At 35.7% G+C, this 26545-nt stretch overlaps 1 protein-coding gene across 1 annotated transcript in view; it reads left to right on the forward strand.

Moving 5' to 3' along the window:
- The window catches only part of bma (SCY1-like protein bma), a 431463-nt gene that overhangs the window by 381014 nt on the left and 23904 nt on the right, over positions 1-26545 (forward strand). Inside the window, exons 13-14 of the mRNA XM_089099020.1 lie at positions 5131-5318; positions 16068-16312. Coding sequence (XP_088955146.1) covers positions 5131-5318; positions 16068-16312 — 433 coding nt within the window. The remainder of the gene's footprint in view (positions 1-5130; positions 5319-16067; positions 16313-26545) is intronic.

Genomic DNA, 26545 nt, shown 5'->3' on the forward strand with positions numbered 1-26545 from the left:
CCCTTTTCTCATTAAAATAGGTAAGACAGGGGGGAGGGTTAAAACATCTTTTTTAAAGCGGCCCACTTTTGGTTTTAACAGCCTTTCATTACTGTCTTAAGCTCATGAACTCAATTATCAACTAATATTGGGCTTCTCTATTAGTCTCAACTCGACTTCAGGGGGAAAGAGGGACCAGTTTTACTTACAACGATGGTTTTGTGCTGAAAGTCTTATCTTTTTTCAGGGTTAAAGACTGCAAATCTTAACGGAAAAATGTCTGCAAATTAACGGTCAGCCTTGACTCCTCCACTCTTATTTCAACCCCTTACTTTTTAGCAGGGGGAGGGGGTGTTGTGGTTAACACAAAGTCACTATTTCTGGATACCTAAAGTCAATTAATACTTCAGTAAGTATAATTATGAACAGTTTAATAATAATATTGTTTTCGACTACTGAACATAGCGTGGAATTTGGCTTATTCACGTGGGTCATGGTCAAAGACATCATCAACGGCCAAACAAATGTTAAAGCATATTATCTCTTGGCATGGGGTAGGAGCAATTCGATATAAAAGGTCAATCTTTTTGCAAGCATATCAAAGACCATTACAGTGACCTTTGCAGCTACTGGAAGTTAGTTTGAGAAGACCTCTTAGGGGCAGGTGCTTTCATCAGTTTAAATGGGTGCACAATCATTTTATGAAATTCTCCATCGCCAGTTGTTTGGAACAGTACCGTAGCTGATTACAGCCATGTCATCACATGAAAATAATAACTCAGTAAGCGCCACTTCTGAGTGGGTTGTAATTGTTCAAGGTGGATAAAGCTAGCTCAACTAGCTACTCTTGATATTAACGAGCGGCAGTGGTGTTCAGATACGTATTCGTCAGATTTTGTTCCCCACAAGCTTAGAATAGCCATGTCACCCACCATTATCAGTTTCGCTGCTCATTAAAGAGCAATAAAACGTCTTACTAGCTTAACGAACCCAACATCCACTGTGACGTTCAGTACTGCAGTTTCACCAATACCATGCAAAAGCGAAGTGATGTCACAGCCGCAAAAGGCGTAGACAAACGATACTTAATTAAAACGATACCTCTGATGGTGGCTTTGTCATGAGGTGGCACATGTCAAAATATTAGCAGAGTCATAAGGAACTCTAGTCTGAAAACAAATAGGCCTTTGTTTAGGCTTTGCATATCGTATGACCAAGACTGATTCAATTTCATTTTGCTTTAAACAGTTCTCTTTCTGCCCAGTTGAAGTAAGTGAAGATTTTACAATTACAACGTTTGCATCAGCCTTGGTTTTTGTATTTGACATCCTGACTCTACATGTTTCCCACCTGTCTGTAGAATTATATTCGATCTGTTCTCTGAGGGCGTGAAAAAGTCTTCATCTTCCCAGCAAACATTGTGATAGAAGTTTGCTGGGAAGTTTGCACGGTTTTCTTTTTTTTTGAGAGGAAGGGGACTCTCGAGTTTTGATGGTGTCATTATAGAATTGGGCATTAACGTGCCTGAACAGGACTACGCAGATGACATCGTCGCTCTTGCTGCTAATCCAGCAACTGCCCAAACAGTTCTACATGGAATAGCATATTTGTCTCAGTTACTGGTATGAAGATCAATACGGTCAAAACTAAAGTCATAGATTATATTCAGTGTGATTATCAGCTTGTTCTCCACGGACAAGAATTGGAAAAATTCAAAAGCTTCACTTATCTTGGCTCGCTAAATACTCTTGTGGAAGCTGTGATCTGTCAATATCAGTATGATATCAGTATGAAGACAAAAATTTGTGTCTATAAAGGGGTTGTTAGATCTGTTCTCTTCTATGCAGGTGAGACTTGACCACTGAAACTGCTTCATCTCTATGGTATGGAAGTCTTTGACCACCGATGTTTACGAAATATCCTAAGCATTCGGTATGACAGAATCTCAAATGTTGATGTGCGCTACCGCTGCTGTAAGATCAAGCTCACAGCCACGATTGTCAAACAGAGCAGACTATGTTGACTTGGCCATGTCCTGAGAGGACCCAGTGACCGTACCATCAAGCAGCTGCTCCTTTGCCAGATTGGCACAGGTGTCCTACCGGTCAATTGAAGAATTGCTGATAAACTGTCAAAAAAAACTTGGATACCATTGGTGGGTTTCGAAATTTTCGCAGAAATTGGGAGTGCTGCTGGCTCCGGTTTTCTGAAGAGCCGGTACAAGATCGCGACAAATGGGAGTCAACCATGCGGACACTGAGGATGCCGGGTGATGCCGGGTGAGGCGTCAACGTCTAGTCCTGAATCAAGTGGAAGTAAGTAAGTTCTTTTTTTGTTGGTTTCAGATGGATATGATTTTAATGGTCATCCCCTTTCCTTGATCATCAAAAATGACGTTCGGATGAATAAAGTAATCCTTTGCAAATTAGCACTTACTTCTCCCTAACAGGATAAATTTCCAAATCCTACCACATAAAATAGCCAATCACAATCGACGACAAAGTAACATGTTTTCCTTGTCATCGGTTGAACATTCGGTTTTGCTGCTCTAATAATTTTTTTTTACCACAGTAACTTTTCATTTATAGTTTTTAATGAAATAAAAATTGTAAAACGAATAAAACTTTTAATAAGACAGTGAACTTTCCAAAAACAAAAACTTTTTGAAAATAACAATAAAAAACTGAATATTTCGGCTTCACATCCCGATGCCTATTTCAACAGAAAAAAAAGGGAGAGAAAAAAACTAGCTTAAAATAATGGTAACGGTGAAAAAATGATAGTTGTTTATTTGGTAATAATGTGCTTTCTTTCTCATCTTTCTTGCACGTGTTCATTTGTTTTAAGATAGTTTTTGTTTATTTCTTTCCTTTTTTTCTGTTGATAAGGCCTTCCAGATGTGGGGACAAAACAGTCAGACTTTTATTTCATCTGGGTAAAAAAAATTCGTTTTTCTCAAGTTTGCTATCTTCTTAAGATTTTTACCCGCTTTTAAATATTTTCATTCCATTTTAATTATGTATTTTCTGCTTCCATAGTGGATCCAAAAATGTGGCCCTATTTGGCGAGTCCGTGTCTTTATTGAAGTCAAACATTTCAGGGGAGAATGTTGCGAGGTCATACTTGAACGTATCAGACAGATTTGAACAACCTCTTGACGCTACAGTACAGAGTCGTTGGAGTAATAGGGAAGCTTTTACTGAAATGACTGCTGTTGGCCATTGGTGGATATTTATGTTTAAGTTCTCTGCACAACAATCCCTCTTGAACAAATATGGTAAGACACCCTGACCTTTTGATGAATCGAATATTTTCATTTAGTATCTGTTATAACACATTGACATTCAAGCTCGGTGCTCATCATCTCTGTTGTTTTTCAGATGACACAGTCTATGCTTGTGCGGGATTTCAAGTTCAAGTGGCAGTTACCATTTGCTGAATACGCATTGAGAAAGAATGGGGCTTTTTATGGATAACTACATTCCACTATGCATCTGATTGTCAGGAAAAGCTAGTTTTTGCTGAACATCTTTGTCTACGTTTTCTACACATTCATGCTCGGTACTCAACATTTCTGTTATCTTCCAGACGTCACAGTCTATACTAGTGCGGGGGTTTGAAGTTTAAGTGGCAGTTACTGTGTGCTGAATATGTATTGGGGAAGAATGGGGCTTTCTTGGAATAACAACACACCACTTTGCATCCGATTGCCAGGAAAAGCTAGTCTTTGCCTAAGACCTTTGTCTGCATTTTCTTTGATCAATGCAATGGGCAAAAGTAGGTAGCTGTTTAAGTATATTGTCTTGCTTAGCAATTCCGATCAGATTTCTGCAATTAAGTGTCATTTGTTCAGTTTATTGGGTCTGTCCATTCCTCGCAAATATGAATTGTTTCACCATCTGATGAAAGTTTGTGTTAGCTTCTTCAAGCAGTTCTTCCAATGTCCGATCAAATTACTGTCCTCCTTCATGCAAGTATAGCGAGCAATGGGCCAACATTTCCTTTTGGCCTCGAAGAGTAGCGCAAAAGGGATAGAAGCCCCTCAGATACACATGAAGGGATATATTTCTAGAATCCAGTTATAGAGAACATATTTAATCTATTTTATTTTAAGGTAGCAGTTGGCTTTTGAAGGCCTTATTAGTTATATCCTGGATCCTTTAGAGCGATGCTGAGGGATTTTTCCGAGCCTTAATGTTAAATGAATATCCTATATTTCACAACAGGTCTTATGAAGAATCTTTTAGGAACCGTCCCACTGTATTTAATTCAGTAAAAAGCAGGAGTATACCTACCGTCATGCAATTTCTTTCTTAAATTTTGGGGGAAAACATAAAGATCGAGACATTTTGGAGTAATTAAGGCAGTGAAAAAATCGAAACTGCAAATTATATTGGGTACAAAAACCCATGTCTTAGGGAGGGGTAAAGTGTGGATTAGAGCCCATCTCTGATTTTCCAAGCTTATCAATTTGTAATAGACTGACTTTGCCTCCTTTACATTAAGGGAAAGAGTGAAAACAACATATGCAAAAAAGTAAAATTATAATTAAAATATGAAACGAAAAAATTCAAGTAGGTGAATTTTTTCTACCTCATTTTGACAGTGGTTAACCATCATAAGGGAAATTAAAAATTCAGCGGAGAAAATTCAAAGAGAAGTTCCCCTGCGTATTTCGATTTTAATGCCTCAATTTTCTGGTAGGAAAAACACAGAAATGCTGCGTGTTTGCGTATGTTCTTTTGTATTGAGGATGCTCTAAGTACATTTCGTCATTAACTTTGTCAAATTTGCCTCTAAGATTTTTTTTTTATCTTCGATAGCAAAGAAATTTTTTTATATTTTTTAATATTATTTTTTTGTTAGAGAATCTTCTTTTTAATGTATAGAATTAAGATTCAATCAAATGCTTTGAGGTTAAGACAAAAAGTAGTACGAAAAGTGTGGTTATATTTGCTTTTAAAAGACTCATATTTAAAAAACAAAAGTATATTTTGACAGTTGTAATTCTAAGAAGACAACTTCTCAAATAATTCGTTTTACCTTTCTTCCCCCTCATAAATAAAGGATAAATAAAGGACCAATTTTGAAGTGAACAAACAACATAAGATTATATTAAATTTTATAGCACTCTCCATTATTGTTTTTTAGGCATCAAAGAAATCGCTTACGGTTAGACGCCCTTTCGTCAACAAGTCCTGAGAGAATCCGTTCTTTGAAGCACCAGTTAAGCTCTGATAATATGACAGTACCGGTGATGAACGTTCCATCAGTTATGATTGACACTCGAAAGACGTGCTCGGAAGAAAACTTTGCAAGGAATCAAAACAATTACTCGGGTATGGTTTCTTTTCATATTTATCCGTAGAGCTACACAAAAAGCCAGTTTACTTCCAACATATTCTACTAAGTTATATATGTGTTCAGAAATTTCAGTTATTTAGAAAACTAAACTTAAAATCAGGATAGAAGTCCTTAAATGGGAAATATATACGAAACTCTAATTTTACGTGAGTTGCATGAAAAGCAGAACATTGACTCTTAATTTCTCTGTTTTTATCATCATATTACTACTATTACTACTACTAACAATTCATCGCAGCACCAAGCCGCCTGAGGCCAACACAGCTACGCACGCTTCTCTTCCATCCCAATCTGTTTAAAGCCTCCCTTTATACACCCATCCACGAAGTTCCCATTTCCTTTAAATCTTTCTTTATGAAGTCCTCCCACCCCAGACGAGGACGACCTGCTTTTCTTTTAGCCCTAGACGGTTGGCCGAAAAGAACAATCTTCAGCAATCTGTCATCCTTCATCCGCACAACGTGCCCTAGCCACCTCAACCTTTCTTTCATTATTGCCCTAGAGAGTGGTATTGAACCACATTTTTCGTATACCCTATTGTTTGACATACGGTCAGTCAGCCGGGTACCCAGAACAATCCTTAAGCAATTTCTCTGGAAAACATCTAGCAAATCTTCATCTGCCTTTCGGAGCGCCCACGCTGCAGAGCCATATCTGCCTACTGTCATCACTATAGCTTCTCATTTTCTAATCTTGGTTTGTAGACTTATCTTCTTGTTCTTCGAAACTTTTTTTTTAACTGCGAAAAAACACCCTAAACCTTGGCTATTCTACTTTTAAAATCTCCACTGGTCCACAATTTTTACTAATAATACTACTAAGGTAAGTGAAGCTGCCCACCTGATCAATCTTTTCATTACCCAACGTCACCTTTTCATCTTCACTTACTCCTAGCCTTAGTGACTTAGTCTTCTTAACATTAATTTTCAAACCTATTCTAGCACACTGTACTCGCAAAACCTCTAAAACTTGATTCATTTTGCTCACACTTTCATCTAGGATGCTTAAATCATCGGCATAATCTAAGTCCAGGAGACTTTTTCCTCCCCATTTGATTCCGTGGTCTTCCATTGCATTTCCTGTGCTCCTTAAGACAACGTCCATCAAAATAATCCATATACAGGAGGATAGAACACAACCCTGCTTAACTCCTGATTTAATACAAAACCAGCTGCTAACCTCATTTCCTACCTTAACCGCAGCAGTGTTATTCTCGTACATAGCACTAATCACTTTAGTGTATTTGTCTGGTATACCATACAAGGATAAAACCTTTACTAAAGCCCTTCTATCAACAGAATTGAACGCTTGCTCATAATCTATAAAACTGAGGACCAAAGGTGTTTGGAAACTCAGGCTCTTCTCAATTATTAGCCTAAGAGTGAAAATTTGGTCGACACATCCTCTACCCTTTCTAAAACCGCACTGTTCTTCTCTTATAACTTTGTCCACAGCATCTCTCAGTCTAAAAAGTATCATATTACTAAGTAATTTTCTACCTACAGAGACCAGACTAATGCCTCGATAATTACCACACTCAATCTTATCACCTCTTTTATAAAGTGGTTTATTTACGGTTTTCCTAAATTCGCTAGGTACTTCCCCTTTGTCATTAATCATGTTCATAATCTTCAGTAGCTTATTTCTAACCTCAGAGCCACCATATTTAAGAAACTCATTTACCACCCAATCAGCACCTGGAGCCTTATTATTTTTAATCCTTTTAGTGTTGTCGCTAATTCCTCCTCACAAAACAAATTTTCCTTCCCATCCAAGATATCAAAAACTTTTTCATTTTCCTCTATATCTTTTCCTGCAACTCTCTCTCGGTTAAGCAAATTCTCAAAACGTTCGGCCCATCTCTCTTTAGTTTTTCCCTTATCGCTAATTGCGGCCCAATTCCTATCTTTAACTGGGCCAAGTCCGCATTGACTACTCCCTTTCAATTTTTTAACATGACAGTACAGTATTTTACTGTCATACCGTCTAGCTGCACCTTCCAGATACTCGACAATTTTATCCATAGCCTCCACTTCACACCTCTTTCCGTAGCTGAAGTGCTTGCTACATATGATTTTTATTTTATTTTAAGTCATTTATTTTCTTTCATTTATAGAATTAAGTTTAAAATAGTGAATATAAGTTCAAATAGTGGAACACTTGTACCGTTAATTCCAAAGGCTTCGGCCCATGTTTGAGTTAGATTAGGTTAATGTATCATAGGCAGCGTAATAGCGATGCCTAAGTAAAGATGTGGGCCAAATGTATTATTATTTTTTCTTTCTTTTCATAAAGGCACTTCGTATAGAGTTAGTTGTCATAGAAACTTCGGAAGGAGCTAATTTTGACTTAAGAGTCAAAAGTAGTGGGAGGGCAACCAGCCTCCTTTCCGCGACTATCGATTACCAAAAACACATGCGGATGTCAATCCCCCTCCCCCAGATCCCTTGGGGCAAGGGATGTAAGTTATTCCATTTTGTCTACTATTTACATATAGTATTTGTAAATAATACGATTTCGGATGAGGTTCAGACTTTGAAAAATGAATCGAAGTCTTGTGACGCGAAGACTGCTAGTCTAGAAAGCCAGCTTGAGGAGCAAAAGTCGAAGTGTGATACAACCGAAACGAAACTGCTGGAAATCGAAGTAAAAGACCGAAAACTCAACTTAATCATCTTCGGATTACCGAAAGAGAAAAACCAACAGACAGTTCTCGCGAATATGTCTACGTTACTGACATCAAAAATGGAAATCACGGATAAAATCCAAATATCACAGTGCTACCGGGTGCCTCAGAAGTCAAATGTCTCTAGCCGTAAGCCGATCGCCCCTCCAGTTTTCTTTACAGTGTCGTCAGAAAAAGATATTCAATCAATCTTCAGTTCGATATCGAAGCTGAAAGGAACTGGGGTCCGGATTTGCACGGACTTGCAGCCCAAATTAAACTCTGTTAGAAACGAGTTACTGTCTAAGGGTAAGGAGCTGCGAGAGAATGGATCCGCACAACTCACACGAGTGAAACAAAAAGGGCCCAAACTCTGGCTAGAGTATAAATCCGATTCTGAATCGCAGTGGGCAAAAGCATAAGAAATATTAAAGGTGACTAGTGTATAGATATTAGATCAATCCTGCTCTAGATTGATAATTGTTTCGTTTTTGTGCTTGAGAAATGTTGATTTTTTATTTTTATGTGTTATTTAGGCTAGCTCGGTTCAAGTTTCTTTTGATTATTTCTACCCCAGTTATTTCTGTTCTACTTATACCTCCTCAACTTAGGTCTTCTCGAAGGATGATAAGCATAATAGGTTTTTATGACTGGGCAGTGGTACGGGCTCCTTGTCACGCAGGCTTACTGGCGCGGGGTGGGATCTTTCAAATATTATTTAGTTGACTTTAAAGTTTGCGGGTGCGGGGGGGGACCGATAGACTGGTGGCTTTGGAGGGAAAACCCCTTAACCTATCTTTACTTTCTAAAACTTTTCATGTATTCGGTCAAAGAGAAAATAACACTTTTCTAAAATAAGACCGTCATCGTACGTTTCTCCTCATGAAATAAACAGACTTGAAGATAATTCATTGCAAATGGGGTTTGTGAATGTACAAGGTCTCATGAGTTCTATTGAAGAACTAGCAAATTTATTGCCAGCAAATCAAATTGACCTTTTGGGGATTTGTGAAACATTTGTTAATGATGAAACAAATTATAATGTGAAAATCCCGGGATATAAATTCATTGATAAGAATCGACTAGTCCATGAATAAGGTGGCCTTGGGTTATTTTTGAAAGATGGAGCGCAGTTTGAGCGACTGCCAGAACTGGAAAAATATAATTTCGAAAAAGTGTGTGAAATACTGGCTGCTGAATGTCGGCTTGGGACAACAAAAATTCAAGTTTGTGTTGTGTATAAGCCCCCGTCGGCCCCAATACCGCTTTTTTTGCAATCTCTGGAGTCTTTACTAGCATCTTTGGACGATAAGGATGTTGTGGTTATGGGGGATTTTAATATAAACCTACAGGAATTTAAAGACAATACCCATACAACAGAATTTATTACATTAATTACATCGAATTCCCTAATTCCTTCGTGTACAATTCCAACGCGTGTTGCATCGACTAGTGCAACTCTCATTGACAACATATTTTTAACAGCACCAGTCACGTCTTCACAGGTTGTTCTGACGGATTTCTCTGATCATTTTTTGTTAATTTCTGATGGAAGATACCAGATTCATAAAATAAATCACCAGAAACAGCAACCCGGATTATTAATAAAAAAAAAATCTAGTATGTCTAAAGGATAAACTGAATTTGACTAATTGGTCTCCTGTATTTGATGCTGATGAAATAAACTCTGCGACGGATTATTTTTTAGAAGGATTTAATGCTGCACTTGATGAGTCGTGCCCAGAGAAAAAAAAGAAAACGGAAATATAATCAACCCATCCAACCATGGATATCGCCCGCCCTTTTGACGTCAATACAACATAAAAACAATCTCTATAAAACCTTAATATCTTTCCCAAGTGAAGAAAATAGAATAACCTTCAAAAATCATAAAAACCTACTTTCAAAAATAATACGTAATGCTAAAATGAAATTTTATTTCAATTCTTTTAATGAAGTAAGTAAGTCCTCAAAGAAAACTTGGGAACTAATCAACTCATGTCTAAATCGATGGCGGACGTCTTCTTCACCATCAAACATACGGGATGCCCATGGCAATACAATTGAAAGGGAACTAGAAATGGCAAATTACATAAATTCTCATTTCGTGTCAATCGGGCAGTCAGTAGCTAATAAGCTCCAACGTAATATGTCCCATGGGCAATGTAATTATCGTACGTACCTAGGAAGTCCTTCTGAAAAATCTATGTTTTTAATTCCGGTAATAGAGGAAGAGCTTGCTAGGGTTGGTAGGCTTTTAAAGAATGGAAATTCCCCGGTGATTGATGAATCGTCGACCAATATTGTTAAAGCCATTTTACCTAGTATTAATAAAGTTATGTGTCATTTAATAAATCTGTCATTTACATCGGGAACTTTTCCGGATTCTTTCAAAAAAGCGAAAGTGTTACCGCTATATAAAAGTGGTAACCGAACTAATTGCTCAAATTATAGACCCATTTCTATTCTTTCGGGTTTTTCTAAACTAATGGAGCGACGTTTTTATAATCGAATGTATAATTTTCTTTGTTGAAAAGATTATTTTTCAAAAACACAATATGGATTTAGAAAAGAGCATAGTACGCAGGATGCTATATTAACTATGGTACAATTTATTCACCAATTTCTGGACAAAATATGGATCCCGGCGAGTATATTTTTGGACCTTGAGAAGGCATTCGATTCGTTATGCCATGAAATATTGTTGTACAAATTAAACCATGGTGCGATACGAGGATCAGCGCACGATTTTATCGAATCTTACCTAAGTGGTCGCTCCCAAGTGACTATGATCAACGACACAGTTTCGGATCCATGTCTGTTGTCAAATATGGGTGTCCCGCAAGGTTCAATCCTGGGACCCCTGCTTTTTATAATATACATAAAAGACCTTCCATCAGTGACAGAAAACCATGGTCTGAATGTTCTTTTAGCTGATGATACCGGATCATCACTTACTGGACAGTCGGAAGAGGATCTCAAAGAGAAGCTGCAAATCGTATTTTCACAACTTCTTGTATGGCTAAAATCTAATCGTTTGTCATTAAATGCACCAAAAACCAAATTTATCATTTATGGTAGAATTGGGCAGAATGCACAAGGAATTTCGACAATATTGATCATGCTACAAATATTCAAATTCAAAGGGTAACTTCGCTCCGATATCTGGGTACTATTATTGATGAAAATCCGTCATATAAAGAACATTGTAATAGATTACGGGTTAAACTTGCTGAAGGGGTTGGTATAGTTCAAAGGTTTCAGCATTTTTTTTTCCATATGAAATCCTACGTCTAATTTATTTTGCGTTGGTTCATTCCCATCTTACGTATTGTCCTCTGATATATTTGGCAACATTCAGATGTCATGTGAAACCGATATAAATTCTTCAAAACCGGGCTCTTCTAATTTTACAGAAATATTTACCGTCACCGTCTTCTTATCCTAATAAGAGTAAAACTGAAACTCTTTATCTTCTAACTAATATTTTGCCTGTTTCACAGATATTCACCCTTAATTCTTTTTTATTTAAGGTAAAATATGACCAGTCGGAACTACCTCCGTACTTTCGTTCGAATAATTTTTTCCCTGTGCAACATGCCCATGCTTATGAAACCCGAAATAAATGGAACATTCAGCACCTAAAATTAAGCACAGAGAGATCACGGTTCTCACCATTATTTTCAATCACGGGTTCACGGTGTCTTTATCTACCATTTATTGATTGCAGTAAATCTCTTCCAAATATAAAAAAGTAACTTCATTCTATCCTTATATATAAATTCAAGAATTAATAATATATTAAAAAACTGGGTACATTTGATAATATTGTTTTGTTGTGTATTTTGCCCTGTGAGCTGCCGGTCATCGGTTACCCTTGCTCGCCCGTTGTTTTTTTTTATTGGTGTGTTTTCGGTGGATCTTTGCCCGGTGTCGGTGAGTTTGTGGGGTGGGTGCCCTCTATTGGTGAGTCATGGTATAACTCTTATTTATTTTTTGTTGTCAAACAGGTTTATTCCGATTAATGTATCGGGTTTTTGTCATTCGACCCTGTGACTCCGGCGTTTACCCTCTATTTATGTTTATTTTGTACAGATTTTAAATTAAATTAAACCTTGAACCTTGTAATTGGGAAAAAGGCCATGTTTGACCTTTAGTGTTTCGAAAAGAGCAATGACATTTAGACGAAGCTTTAAGAGAATGTTAAGGGGAGTGTTGAACTAAATCAAAACATATTGCGTCATACAGTTTGTAAAAAAGCCGTAACTAAGAAATAACTAAGTGTAAGAAGTTGGAACTTTCAGGGAATGATGAGGGGATGGTCAATTTAAGAAAAAGGCAATATTTGCACGCTACTACTACTACTACTAATACTACTACTACTCCTACTGCTACTACTACTGCTACTACCACTGCTACATCAACTACTGCTAAGGTTGTGGATATTGTAGTATATTGTACTAATGTAGCGCCTACTACTAGGGTTGAGGATATTGGGGTGAAACCTGGGGAAATGGTGAGGGGAAAGTTAAACTAAGTAAAAATATACTATATGCGTACAGATTGTCAAAAGGGTGTATGAATAATAGCTTACAAACGGCTTACCGTGTCAAGCTGATTTTCCAGGGCATGATGAAAGGGATGTTCAACAGACCAAAAGGCAATGTCCACACTACTAATGCTACTAATGTTACTGTTACTATTGTTATTACTACTAATATGACACTATTACTATCACTACTACTAATATGATACTAGTACTACTAAGGCTAAGGGTATGAAGGTGAGTATTTAAAAGAATATTGAGGTAAAAGTTGAACGAAATCAGAGCTCACTATGTTTATGCAGGTTGTTAAAAAGGTATTTCTGAGGAATGGCATGGGGTATCAAGTTGGAACTTTCTGGGAGTGCCTTGAGGGGAAATCAATTGGCCAAAAGACAGTATGTGCATGCTGATACTGATACTACATCCACTGCTACTTTTACTACTGCTGCTACTCTAATTACTACTTCTAAGTAGTGTAGGCCCAATCTATTTCATGAGACCCATACCCCAGATTCCCACGAGGCCCTGGTTTCTGAAAGACACGCCCCTGTACTCCTCTGACACCCGGAAGACACACCCCTGGAATACAAGCAGTCCCTGTTTCCAAGCGAGCAGTACTTGTTACGCCAATGTTTACATTTGGGAAGACACGACCCTGGAATTTAAATGGGCCCCTGTTTTAAATAGTCACCGTGTGTTACGTCAACGTTTACCTTTGGGAAGACAAACCCCCAGGATTCCATGGGAGACCTGTTTTAAATAGTTACCAGGCGTTACGTCAATGTTTACCTTTGGGAAGACACACCACCAGGATTCCATGGGAGCCCTATTTTAGATAGTCACCAGGTGTTACGTCAACGTTTACATTTGAGAAGACACGCCCCTGGATTTTAAACGCAGCTCTGTTTTAAATGGTCAACAGATGCTAGTTAGGTCACAGGGGGAAAATATAGGTGATGGTGTTATTTAAGTCAATGTTTACATTCGGTTGCTACGCAATTGGGGTTGAGAGTCTTGCGTGACTCAACAGGTGCTAGTTAATTCGTAGGGGGGAACTAAGAGATGTGGGTGTTAGGGAATGTTTACATTGGCTGCTACATAATTGGGGTTGAAAGTCTTGCATGATTCAACAGTTGTTATATCATAGAGAATTTTAACCTACGTAATTGGAGTTGAGTATAATATTATCGTACGTGGATTTCTCGGGAATACCTTAATGACAGCACACACGTGAGCGTTACGTAATAGCAGCGTACACGTGAGTTTTATGTAGTGACGGCGGCCACATGGACCTTACTTATTGACAGCGTGAAGCAGGGGGATATTATTAAGACATTTTTCCCAAGGCATTTCCAAAACATTTCAAGGCGTTTTTTTGTTTCAAGATATTTTTTTCTTTACTTCTTACGTGATAGGGGATGTTTACGGATGACGCATTCTAACGTGACCTGTCTCTTTAGAGTTCGTTGGGGGACCCCTTCTTTTAACTAAGGAGGACACGCACTTTGGTTGTTACTTAATAACTTCTGAGATTTTAATTTTTCTTTCAATGTATTTTTCTCCGAAGTCCATTATTTTCTGATGATTATTGTCCTCATTTGGACTCGAAAGGTCATCCCCATCCAACAGAGCTATTCTCTAATCTAGAGGGACAGCCATATATTTCTAATATTATATTTCGGGGAATACATTCTAGGTAATGTTTTTCGTGCATGCTAGAATGACAATTTTGTGTTTCCTACGGCTGTAATAGCTGACACACAGAGGGGGTAGATCGATTACTTGAAATTTGCTGTCACCTGGTCATTTAGTAATAAGGGCGAGAGGGGGTACAACATACTTATATTGTGTAAACGATTACGTATTGAAGATTCGTCTAAGATCAATAAACCTAAAAAGACACAGACGTTTGTAAATATAAAAAATTTTAATAAAGACGTTATAAAATTATGGAATCACCGAAAAAGTACTTAAAACACGGCCAACGAAAAACAAAACATGAAAAAGGCTTATAAAAGGATGAAATATGAACAAAAATAAGCGTGAATTACAGAAAGATAAGGATCCTAGCAGACAATTTCAGAGGAGGATGGTTGTTGTTAGAGGTATATTTTAGCCCCCTATTGAAGTATTTCTGAGCGCTTTGAACGAAAATACAGCATTTTTAGACAAGACCACTCACCCCTCGTTGCCAAGCGTACATTTGAGTATTACCTTCTCTTCAAACTACACATAATCTCGTTAGAGGTACATTTTTAGGTCCTATTGAGAGTTTTTAATTAAAACCCCCCATATTTCATTGACCACACGTTTGATTTCACTTACCCCAACCACCAAAAAAAATTATTTTAAGTCCTTCACATCAACTTTTAAAGACTAGAACATGTTACTCCAATCACCTTTTCACATTGAATAAATCCCCGCGTCAACCGTTTGATTTTGGGTGAATCATATTGATTTTTGTATGTAATTTTTTTTAAAGCTAATTAAATATACATCAATATCAATATAACATAATCTTTGATTATCAACAAAGTGATGACATTGACGTTCGTACAATAATATCGCATTGCTTGGCAGCTCTCCCGTAAAATTTTCGCTAGGTGCATAATTGTAGCGCAAAGAGTGTGTCTGAGCGTTGAAAGATCTGGGTTACATCGGGGAAGTTGGGGTGGGGGAGAAGAGATAACTTGCAAAAATACTTAGTATTGCACAGAGTATAGATTTTTCCCGCTAATGTCAATCAGTTGAAGAACTCGTAAATTCTTAATACTTGCAAGTGCAAATTAAGGTAAGGTAAATATGAAAAGTAGAGTGGAGAGATAATACTCCCCCATTACTCTTGAAATCCCTCATTAGTGGAATTTGATCTGAATTAGCACTCATGGAGAAATATTCTATCAGACAAAATGCTCAAAAAAGCTCCCCCGAATAAAAATATACTAATAGAATAAAAATATTTCTTTGTTTTTTTTTCTATTTCTGCAGATACGCCCTTTTTACCACTGGAGCGAGGAATTTTGAATGCGCCTCCAGTTATTCGCTTTTAGCACTTTTTTCTCCCGTAAATTCCATATTCAAATCTTCTTTGGCTCGTTGAAGCCTGGTAACTATTTTCTAGCTATCTTTCTTTATCGTTGATCCTTGACTATTATGGAACATTTCAAAGTTCAAACTATAAATATTCCATCAATGCAAACAATGTCATCCATGAGACAATAATTCTCCCAAATCAGGTTACAACAATGGGTTCGGCTCATCTTAAACGTATAATCTTTAATTACTCTCTTTATAGCCAAAAGTAGTACTAGTAGTTTGCATAGTATTCTTAATGTTTCTATGTAAAGTGCTATTGTTAGCTAAAGATCTAAAACTGCGTCACCACTTTTTTTTCTCTTTTTCACGCAGCACGAAAATAAGACTTAGTTGTATTGTCACAGGGATTTAATTTACAATATTTATGTTGTGTGACGGATTACTTTTTCTTTATTTATAGACTGAATATCTTTCTAGGGCCATCTTCTCCTGATTCCTCTTCGCTTCGAGTTTCACCGCCAACTACTTCTTCCTTGCGACGCTTATCTGATAATTCTCTTACCCCTGGGCAGAAAAACGGCCGATCAAATATCTCCGCATCAACCCTTTCCCCTTCTTCTTGTCTGAGCATCAATGCACTACCAGAGAGAAGACACTCTAGCGTTGGAAATGATAGAAGACCATCAACAACATCTACTCTTTTCTCTTCTATTCCAGTTATTGTAAGTTTTGGTCAATTTAGTTACTATGGGCCAGAAGCTCTGAACTGGGGATAAACGTGTTTTTGAGGATCTGAAAAAGCATTTCCAAGGGAGGGAGGGAATTCAGAAGGGATTTCTATACAATGTGGCACTTATATAAGATGGTATGTCTTGCTAAAACTTGGAGCCTATTCTAAATGGTAAGATGTGGTATTAATAAAAAAAAAATGTGCCCAAAATGAAAAATAATATTTCAGACCTTTTTTTCCAGTGGTCGTATTTTCGTAGAAGCGTATTTATTTGATAGGGAGTTAGGGTGATCAGTCACTATCGGAATTAAAAACTGTTTAAGTACTTCTATATTAGAGACCACCTTATGTAATTGCAAGTTATAGACACAAATCTTAAGTCTTAGTCTATGAAACATAGACTATAAGACACAAGCGGGTAGCATGTTCAATATCATATTCTTTGTAAGCAATAAGTAAAATAGATGAGATGATAGAACTTTCCTGTATATGTATAATACACAGCAGCCATCGCTACTTTCTAGCAAAAATATATATTTAAATCTTATGACTTCACATTTCTGGCTCTTAGGGGGGGCGTGAAGGTTATGGATGGAATACGTCAAGTAAGATTTGCGTCTTCTTTTTCTTCTATACACTATTGGCTTTTGTTCTCTTAACTAATGGTTCTAGAGAGTAAGGATCTCATTGGCACCCTTTATACCTGGACAAATTATCATGCCAACTAATTTACTTTATTTATTTTCTTGGGCACCCGAATTTGCAACCAACACCCCATTTTTAGGTACCTTTATTTTTTGGTATTAAAGGTTAGCAAGTTGCCAATCTGACTTTTGATCCAAAAGAGATTCACTCTGAACACTAAGGAATCGAATTTAGTTGTACTGAGTTGGTTATAGTCTGTATTAAATAGCCGCATGATTCAGCTATGCATACTAATTTTCACAAATTTTTCTCATGTAAATCCTCGAAAAAAATGCTATTTTTCAGAAAAGTTAGAACCTTATTTCTGCTCTCAAGTTAAATTAGGAAACTGAGAGATATACCCTTTCATTTTGGGCTCGATCACACCTAGGCACGCACAAAGACGGGGTATGTCAGGCATCCGCCTCCCCGAAGACCTCAAAATTTCAAAAAACTTCTCGCAACTATTTTTGCTGCCACCCCAAAAAAATCTCTTGTATGTGTCGGGGGGGAAAATCGTAAATTATTTTTCATTTTTGATGACTTGAAATTTGTCTCTTATGACATATGCGTACCATACAGATTTCTAGCATAATATTTCGTTTTAATGAGTAAGTAAATAAGTAAGTAAATTTATTGCTAGAAATTTCACAGTGAACTAAAACTGAGCATAACAAAGGAAAAAGAAAAGAAAATTCACACTAGGGAACATCACTAAATATATTTGATCTACATTAGTAAAACTACTTGCACATGATGGCTAGCAACGGGTTTGCTCTTCCCTTAGCGTTTTTCAAAAAATTCTCGGCGACACGGTTAACACGGACTGTTGGATCGGATACACCATAATTACGCATGATATAGGAGTTACTCGTCCACGGTGGAAGTCTCAGAAGGAACTTCACGAAATTAAAAAAACAGAACTCTTACTTTTGCACACTGAGCGGACGACAGGTATTTCCAAAAAGGTGCTATATACAGTACATGTGAGTAGTAACCTATCTAGTACTTTCAAGCGTACATTCAAGCATACATTCACGCCTACAAGAATATACAGTGTGGTTTCACGTGCAAATTGCAAAAAAGCTGGCAAACCTTTACCTATAAAGTGCCCAAGCATGTTTTGAAACAATAGTCAAGGTTGTATAAGACAATTATACTGTTTTTTTTTTTGCTATTGAAATGAACCGTACATTCACGCCTACAAGAATATACAGTGTGGTTTCACGTGGACATTGCAAAAAGCGAACAATCCTTTACCTATAAGGTGGTCAAACACGTTTTGAACCTATAGTCAAGGTTGTTTAAGACAACCAGACTGGCTTTTTGTTATTGATATCAACTGTACAAGAATATGCAGCGTAGCTTCACGTGGACATTTTAAAAGAGTTGGCAAACCTATAAAGAGGTCCAACACGATTTGAGAGTATAGTCGAGATTATATAACTCAACCAGAGTGGTTTTTGAGGCAACATCCATTTTTTAGGCCCAATCAGAGACAGCGGAGGTTGTTCAATATACGGTAAGTTGATTAGTGATTGGTTACAAATAAAAAGGAGGGATTTAAATTCGTCCTTGAGATTGTCTTATGAAATGCTCATACTTTACGATTAAATTTTCATAATGATTTAGCATATCATGGATAATAAATTAAATATTATTGACGTTGAAGTTATGCCTACTTCGATTTATAATGTGAGTACAGTTTACTAAATTTCTTAATTTATTCCCAAATAAAATAATTTTACCATCCCTCCAGTAAATTCAAATTTCAGGGGGCATAGCCATCCCCCCAACAATACAAACTCTACAATGTGAAGATTATAGTCGCTAGAAAACGTAAAATACGCACTTTTTTCTATTATGTAAACCTAACCCTCCCCTCCCCTCCTCTGTTTACGAGTTTAATTCATTAGAAATTCTTCTTTTCCTTCAAAAATGTCAGTTTCCCCATTCATTCTATTAAAATGTGCTTTCTTTATCTGCTTAGATAGAACCATCTGTGTTTATAATCCATGTTACAAAAAAGGTCAGTTTTGGAACCAGACTTCGCACGCTCGTGTTACCACATAGATTAATAACACATGTGTTTGTCTAATTCAAGAAACTTTGAAAATAGAGATAAAATTGTTATTAAAATCGTTAATTAAAAGAATAGTACGCTAAACTTAGAATTTATATACAGCCAAATCGTATTCAAAATATTTTCTTGGGAAGAGATTAAAGTTTTGTTTAAAAAGGACATAGAGCGCTACAAACATCAGAATCGACTTTAGAGGATAATTTATATTATGGGAAGATGTTTTTGAAATCCCCCTTCCCCCCAAACTCAAAAATTTCCAACATTTTACTTTAGAACCTTTTTTAAATATTTCTAAAGCACTAATAGATATAGCGTTACAAATATCAGAATCGACTTTAGAGGATAATTTATATTATGGGAAGATGTTTTTGAAATCCCCCTTCCCCCCACACTCAAAATCTTCCAAAATTTTAATTTAGAATCTTTTTTAAATATTTCTAAAGTGCTAATAGATATAGCGTTACAAATATCAGAATCGAATTTAGGGGATAATTTATATTATGGGTTGTTTTTGAAATCCCCTTCCCCCCAAACTCAAAATTTTCCAAAATTTTACTTTAGAACCTTTTTTAAATATTTCTAAAGTGCTAATAGATATAGCGTTACAAATATCAGAATCGACTTTAGAGGATAATTTATATTATGGGAAGATGTTTTTGAAATCACCCTTCCCCCCAAACTCAAAATTTTCCAAACATCACAAGTACCCCCTCTTCCAGAGGGGGTACTTGTGATGTTGCTGTATCGTTATTACTACTACTACTACTACTACTATTACTACTACTAGATGTAACATTAAGTGGAATGGTGGGGGGTGGCATAGAATTGTCAATAGCACCACCCCCAGTCTTTTCAATTGCAATGGATGGAGATGGCATGAAGTCCTCTAAGCCTGTTCCAGGGTGTTTGGGGATAGCTGATCAAGCCAGCCTGTATTGTCCTGTGACGTAATTTCTTTATGAGGACCCGGTTCAGATGCACTAGTACTACTAACATCGCCTAAATGCTCTTGCATAAATCTATCTGTCCATTCCGGGTCCTCCACCATGTCAATGTCACAAGTTAAATCGTCTAGGCTGGCCATGTGCCCAAAACAATCATTTAGAAAACCCCTATGCCATTTCAAATTGTCTAGAACTAGCGTAGGTTCATCTCTAAACTCCATTGGTGGTGTATAGAATTGGTTCAGGTCCACTAAATGTTGATTTTTCATGAGCCAATGAAGATGGCGTTGCTATTTCATTAATCTATAGAAAAAAGGATTTATTTTTTATGTGAAATAACCATTATTTTATAAAGTTAAAAAAAAAACATGTTCATTTTTCACTCCACCCTCAAAACTCAATTCCTCCTTGCATTATTTAAACTAAATACTTGCCTCCACCCCTCCTCAGAAATTTCAGAAAGACGCAATACCCTATTTATCCTGAAGCATTTCTAGTCAGATGTTTACCGGGATATTATATAAGTACCATTTTTCACCCCATCCTCAAAACTCAATTTCCCCCTCCTAGCATTATTTAAGTAAATATATGTCTCCACCCCCTCCCCCAGAAAGTTCAGAAAGAAGCAAAAGAGTGCTTTCTTTAACAATAAAAAAAAAATTACATTATATTCAGTTATATCTGAGGGGAGCAGAGAAATTTAAAACAATGGTTGGGGGCGAGGGATTAATATTTTAATATCTCTGACATACACTCTTAGAGTGTTGAACAAAAAGGCGAAAAGAAAAGACAAAAAAAATAAAAAGTTGGAAGGAAATAGGTAGATATTTCTATAATCAGGTAGACGGTAGAGTTAAAATACCTACATTTCCAAATTCAGACTGCACTTGTATGCCTCAAGCCCCTGGAAAAGCATGAAGGGGGGTGACCTCACGATCTTGAGTAGACGGGGCTGATGTATTATTAGAAGCCATCCACTCCCTCTTGAATTTTCTGCCAGGTTGCATAGAGGTTTGCGCAGAGCTGACACTGGCGTGAGAGGCTCCTGGCATTAAAAGTTGTGTGGTCATTGGCTGGTCCAGAGCATTTGTAATGGAACCACCATATCTGATGATGGAAGGCCTTGCAGCTTGCATCGATGTGGTATCGTTACATCTTGCTCTCTTTTCAGGGGGGAGTAATTGTAGGATTCCTCCTTAAAAAAAGAAGAAAAATTGAAATTGAAATAATGACCCCTCTTTTATAGATAAATTACCCTCTAAAGTTGATTCTGATGTTTGTAACGCTATATCTATTAGTGCTTTAGAAATATTAAAAAAAAGTTTCTAAATTAGAATTTTGGAAAATTTTGAGTTTGGGGGGAAGGGGGATTTCAAAAACATCTTCCCAAAATATAAATTACCCCCCCCCCCTAAAGTTGATTCTGATATTTGTAACGCTATATCTATTAGCACTTTAGAAATATTTAAAAAAGGTTATAAATTAAAATTTTGGAAAATTTTGAGTTTGGGGGGGGGGGGGGGGATTTCTAAAACATCTTCTCATAATATAAATTATCCCCTAAAGTCGATTCTGATATTTGTAGCACTCTATATATTATCTGGTTAGAAATATTTAAAAAAGCTTCTAAAGTCGAATTTTTTAAAATTTTGAGTTTGGGGGGCAGGGGGGTTAAAAAAGAATATTCCCATAGTATACATTATCCCCTAAAGTCAATTATGATATTTTTAAAGATCTATCTATTAGCACTTTAGAAATATTTAAAAAAGGTTCTAAAGTAAAATTTTGGAAAATTTTGAGTTTGGGGGAAGGGGGGTTTCAAAAACATCTTCCCATAATATAAATTACCCTTCTTAAGTCAATTCTGAAATTTGTAACGCTATATCTATTAGTGCTTTATAAATATTTAAAAAATGTTCTAAAGTAAAATTTTGGAAATTTTTGAGTTTGGGGGGAAGGGGGATTTCAAAAACATCTTCCCATAATATAAAATATCCCCTAAAGTCGATTCTGATATTTGTAACGCTATATCTATTAGCACTTTAAAAATATTTAAAAAAGGTTCTAAATTAAAATTTTGGAAAATTTTGAGTTTGGGGGGAAGGGTGATTTCAAAAACATATTCCCATAATATAAATTATCCCCTAAAGTCGATTCTGATATTTGTAACGCTATATCTATTACATAGCACTTTATATTTATTTATAAAATGTTCTAAAGTAAAATTTTTTTAAAATTTGTGTTTGGGGGGAAGGGGGGTTTCAAAAACATCGTCCCATAATATAAATTACCCTCCTAAAGTTAATTCTGATATTTGTAGCGATCTATCTATTAGTACTATAAAATTATTCAAAAAATGTTCCAAAGAAAAATTTTGAAAATTTTTGATTTTGGGGGGAAGGGGGATTTCAAAAACATCTTCCCATAATATAAAATATCCCCTAATGTCGATTCTGATATTTGTAACGCTATATCTATTAGCACTTTAGAAATATTTAAAAAAGGTTGTTAAAGTAAAATTTTGTAAAATTTTGAGTTTGGGGGGAAGGGGGATTTCAAAAGCATCTTTCCATAATATAAATTATCCCCTAAAGTCGATTCTGATATTTGTAACGCTATATCTATTACATAGCACTTTAAAAATATTTAAAAAAGGTTCTAAAGTAAAATTTTGGAAATTTTTTAGTTTGGGGGGAAGGAGGGTTTCAAAAACATCTTCCCATAATATAAATTATCTGCTAAAGTCGATTCTGATATTTGTAACACTATATCTATTAGCACTTTAGAAATATTTAAGAAAGGTTCTAAAGTAAAATTTTGGAAAATTTTTAGTTTTGGGGGAAGGGGGAGTTCAAAAACATCTTCCCATAATATATATTATCCTCTAAAGTCGATTCTGCTATATGTAACGATATATCTATTAGCACTTTAGAAATATTTAAAAAAGGTTCTAAAGTAAGATTCTAAAGTAAAATTTTGTAAAATTTTGAGTTTGGGGGGAAGGGGGATTTCAAAAACATCTTCCCATAATATATATTATCCCCTAAGGTCGATTCTGATATTTATAACGCTATATCTATTAGCACTTTAGAAATATTAAAAAAAGGTTCTAAAGTAAAATTTTGGAAAATTTTGGGTTTGGGGGGAAGGGGGATTTCAAAAACATCTTCCCATAATATAAATTAACCTCCTAAAGTTGATTCTGATATTTGTAACGCTATATCTATTAGTGCTTTAGAAATATTTAAAAAAGGTTCTAAAGTAAAATTTTGAAAAATTTTGAGTTTGGGGGGAAGGGGGGTTTCAAAAACATCTCCCCATAATATAAATTATCCCCTAAAGTCGATTCTGATATTTTTAACGCTATATCTATTAGCACTTTAGAAATATTTAAAAAGCTTCTAAAGTAGAATTTTTGAAATTTTTGAGTTTGGGGGGAAGGGTGGTTTCAAAAGCATCTTCCCATAGTATAAATTACCCCCTAAAGTCAATTCTGATATTTGTAACGCTATATCTATTAGCACTTTAGAGATATTTAAATAAGATTCTAAAGTAAAATTTTGGAAAATTTTGAGTTTGGGGGGAAGGGGGATTTCAAAAACATCTGCCCATAATATAAATTATCCACTAAAGTCGATTCTGATATTTGTAACGCTCTATCTATTAGTAGTTTAGAAATATTTAAAAAAAGGTTGTAAATTAAAATTTTGGAAATTTTTGAGTTTGGGGGGACGGGGGATTTCAAAAATATTTTCCCATAGTATAAATTATCCTCTAAAGTCGATTCTGATATTTGTAGCGCTCTATCTATTAGTGCTATAGAAATATTTAAAAAAGCTTCTAAAGTAAAATGTTGGAAAATTTTGAGTTTGGGTGGAAGGGGATTTCAAAAACATCTCCCCATAATATAAATTATTCTCTAAAGTTGATTCTGATGTTTGTAACTCTCTATGTCCTTTTTAAACAAAACTTAAATTTCTTCTCAAGAAAATATTTTGAATACGATTTGGCTGTATATAAATTCCAAGTTTAGTGTACTATTCTTTTAATTAACGATTTTAATAACAACTTTATCTCTATTTTCAAAGTGTCTTGAATTAGACAAACACATGTGTTATTAATCTATGTGGTAACACGAGCGTGCGAAGTCTGGCTCCAAAATTGACCCTTTTTGTAACATGGATTATAAACACAGATGGTTCTATCTAAGCAGATAAAGAAAGCGCATTTTAATAGAATGAATGGGAAAATTGACCTTTTTGAAGGAAAAGAACTATTTCTAATTAATTAAACTCGTAAACAGAGGAGGGGAGGGTTAGGTTTACATAATAGAAAAAAGTGCGTATTTTACGTTTTCTAGCGACTATAATCTTCATATTGTACAGTTTGTATTGTTGGGGGGAGGGCTATGCCCCCCTGAAATTTGAATTTACTGGAGGGATGGTAAAATTATTTTATTTGAAAATAAATTAAGAAATTTACTAAACTGTACTCACATTGTAAATCGAAGTAGGCATAGCTTCAACGTCAATAATATTTAGTTTATTATCTATGATATGCTAAATCATTATGAAAATTAAATCGTAAAGTATGAGCATTTTATACACAATCTCAAGGACGAATGTAAATCCCTCCTTTTTATTTGTAACAAATCACCAATCAAGTTACCGTATATTGAACAACCTCCGATGTCTCTGATTGGCCCTAAAAAATGGATGTTGCCTCAAAAACCACTCTGGTTGAGTTACATAATCTTGACTATACTCTCAAATCATGTTGGACCACTTTATAGGTCTACCAGCTCTTTTAAAATGTGCACGTGAAGCTACGCTGCATATTCTTGTACAGTTGATATCAATAACAAAAACCCAGTCTGGTTTTCTTATACAATCTTGACTATAGTTTCAAAACGTGTTTGGCCACTTTATAGGTAAAGGATTGTTCGCTTTTTGCAATGTCCACGTGAAACCACACTGTATATTCTTGTAGGCGTGAATGTACGCTTGAATGTATGGTTCATTTCAATAGAAAAAAAAAACAGTATAATTGTCTTATACAACCTTGACTATTGTTTCAAAACATGCTTGGGCACTTTATAGGTAAAGGTTTGCCAGCTTTTTTACAATTTGCACGTGAAACCACACTGTATATTCTTGTAGGCGTGAATGTACGCTTGAATGTACGCTTGAAAGTACTAGATAGGTTACTACTCATGTGGAAGGACAATGGCATTATACAATGCAATGACCTGATATTTGCTTGGGGAATTCAGACATTAAGACAAATTTACTTTACCCTCTTTGTGTAGGTCAAGATTTGGTCTCATTATTTCAACCTACAGAAACAAAAAGAAGTATCAATAATTGGATTATGACTTCAGTGAGATTTTATCAAGCTCTGCTCTTATAGACGAACAGAATAGAAATTGAATAATATTAGGATTTGTAGTCATAGTTATTCCGATCACATGTATTTACAACACACATTCTGATTATTTCCCAAAATTAATTACGAATAAAATACACAGAAAAAGTTTATTGAAGCAATCAGACCAGATTTAGGTTAGTTCTGATAGGAATCACGCGTTACGTGGTGCTTCCATTAACCCAAATTTTAACACGGAATAAAAATCGTTCATTTTCGTTTACGCCAATTTTTGGGAGATTTTCGAGAACCCAATTTTGTTTCACGAATATTCTGGGCAGCCCAAGAAGATTTAGGATTGGTAGAAGCACTGATGTTACAGGCGAGATTTTTTGTCGCCAACGAAAATACAGATCCCTATTTGGGTGATTGCCCGATTCATCTCCAGTTGCGGCTCAGAGATAAAAATGGGTTTTACAACTCCTCGAAATTATATAAAAAAAAAAAAAATGGAATCTTACAAGGAAGCAAGCTTATTTTCTATTGCTTTTTATTGCTATAAAACATTTTTTAGAGTTTTTTTTATTGATTAAATTTTTTTTACTCTTTATTTGCAAAGGTTTTACAAATAATTTCTTAAATCACACTGCTTTTCCTTTTACGAAATATTTAGCAAAAAAAAAACGGGTCCTAATTTTAATAAAGCAGAGAAACAAAAATAAATAAAAACAAATAAACGTTTTAACTAAAAAATATTCCGAATATTTCGGCCCCACGTCCGGGAGCCTTTCTCAACGAAAAAAAAACACGAAAAAATGGAAAAAAAATATATAAAAAAATAACACGTAAAAAATAAGACAACTAAACACACGAAGAAGATAAAGAAAAAAATATATAAATAAATAAGAAACAAACTCACATATTAAACAAACTTCCAGCACTGGCGTTTTATTTGTAAAACATCACACCTCTGTTCACATCGCAAGTAACGACCAGACTTTTTTTTGTAATATGAGTTCCAATCAATATGCCCGGTTCTTCACCTAATGAACTGGAGTAATTTGAGGAGCACATATAAAACTTGTCAGATTTCTTAGGCTATTCCTTGGTAAGTCCTCTTTGATTTCTAGCCAGTCTTCAGTCGTTGTCA

The sequence above is a fragment of the Artemia sp. Qi Xiang Cuo genome, chromosome 13 (assembly GCF_049724085.1).
Source record: "Artemia sp. Qi Xiang Cuo chromosome 13, ASM4972408v1, whole genome shotgun sequence".
Taxonomy (NCBI): Eukaryota; Metazoa; Arthropoda; class Branchiopoda; order Anostraca; family Artemiidae; genus Artemia; species Artemia sp. Qi Xiang Cuo.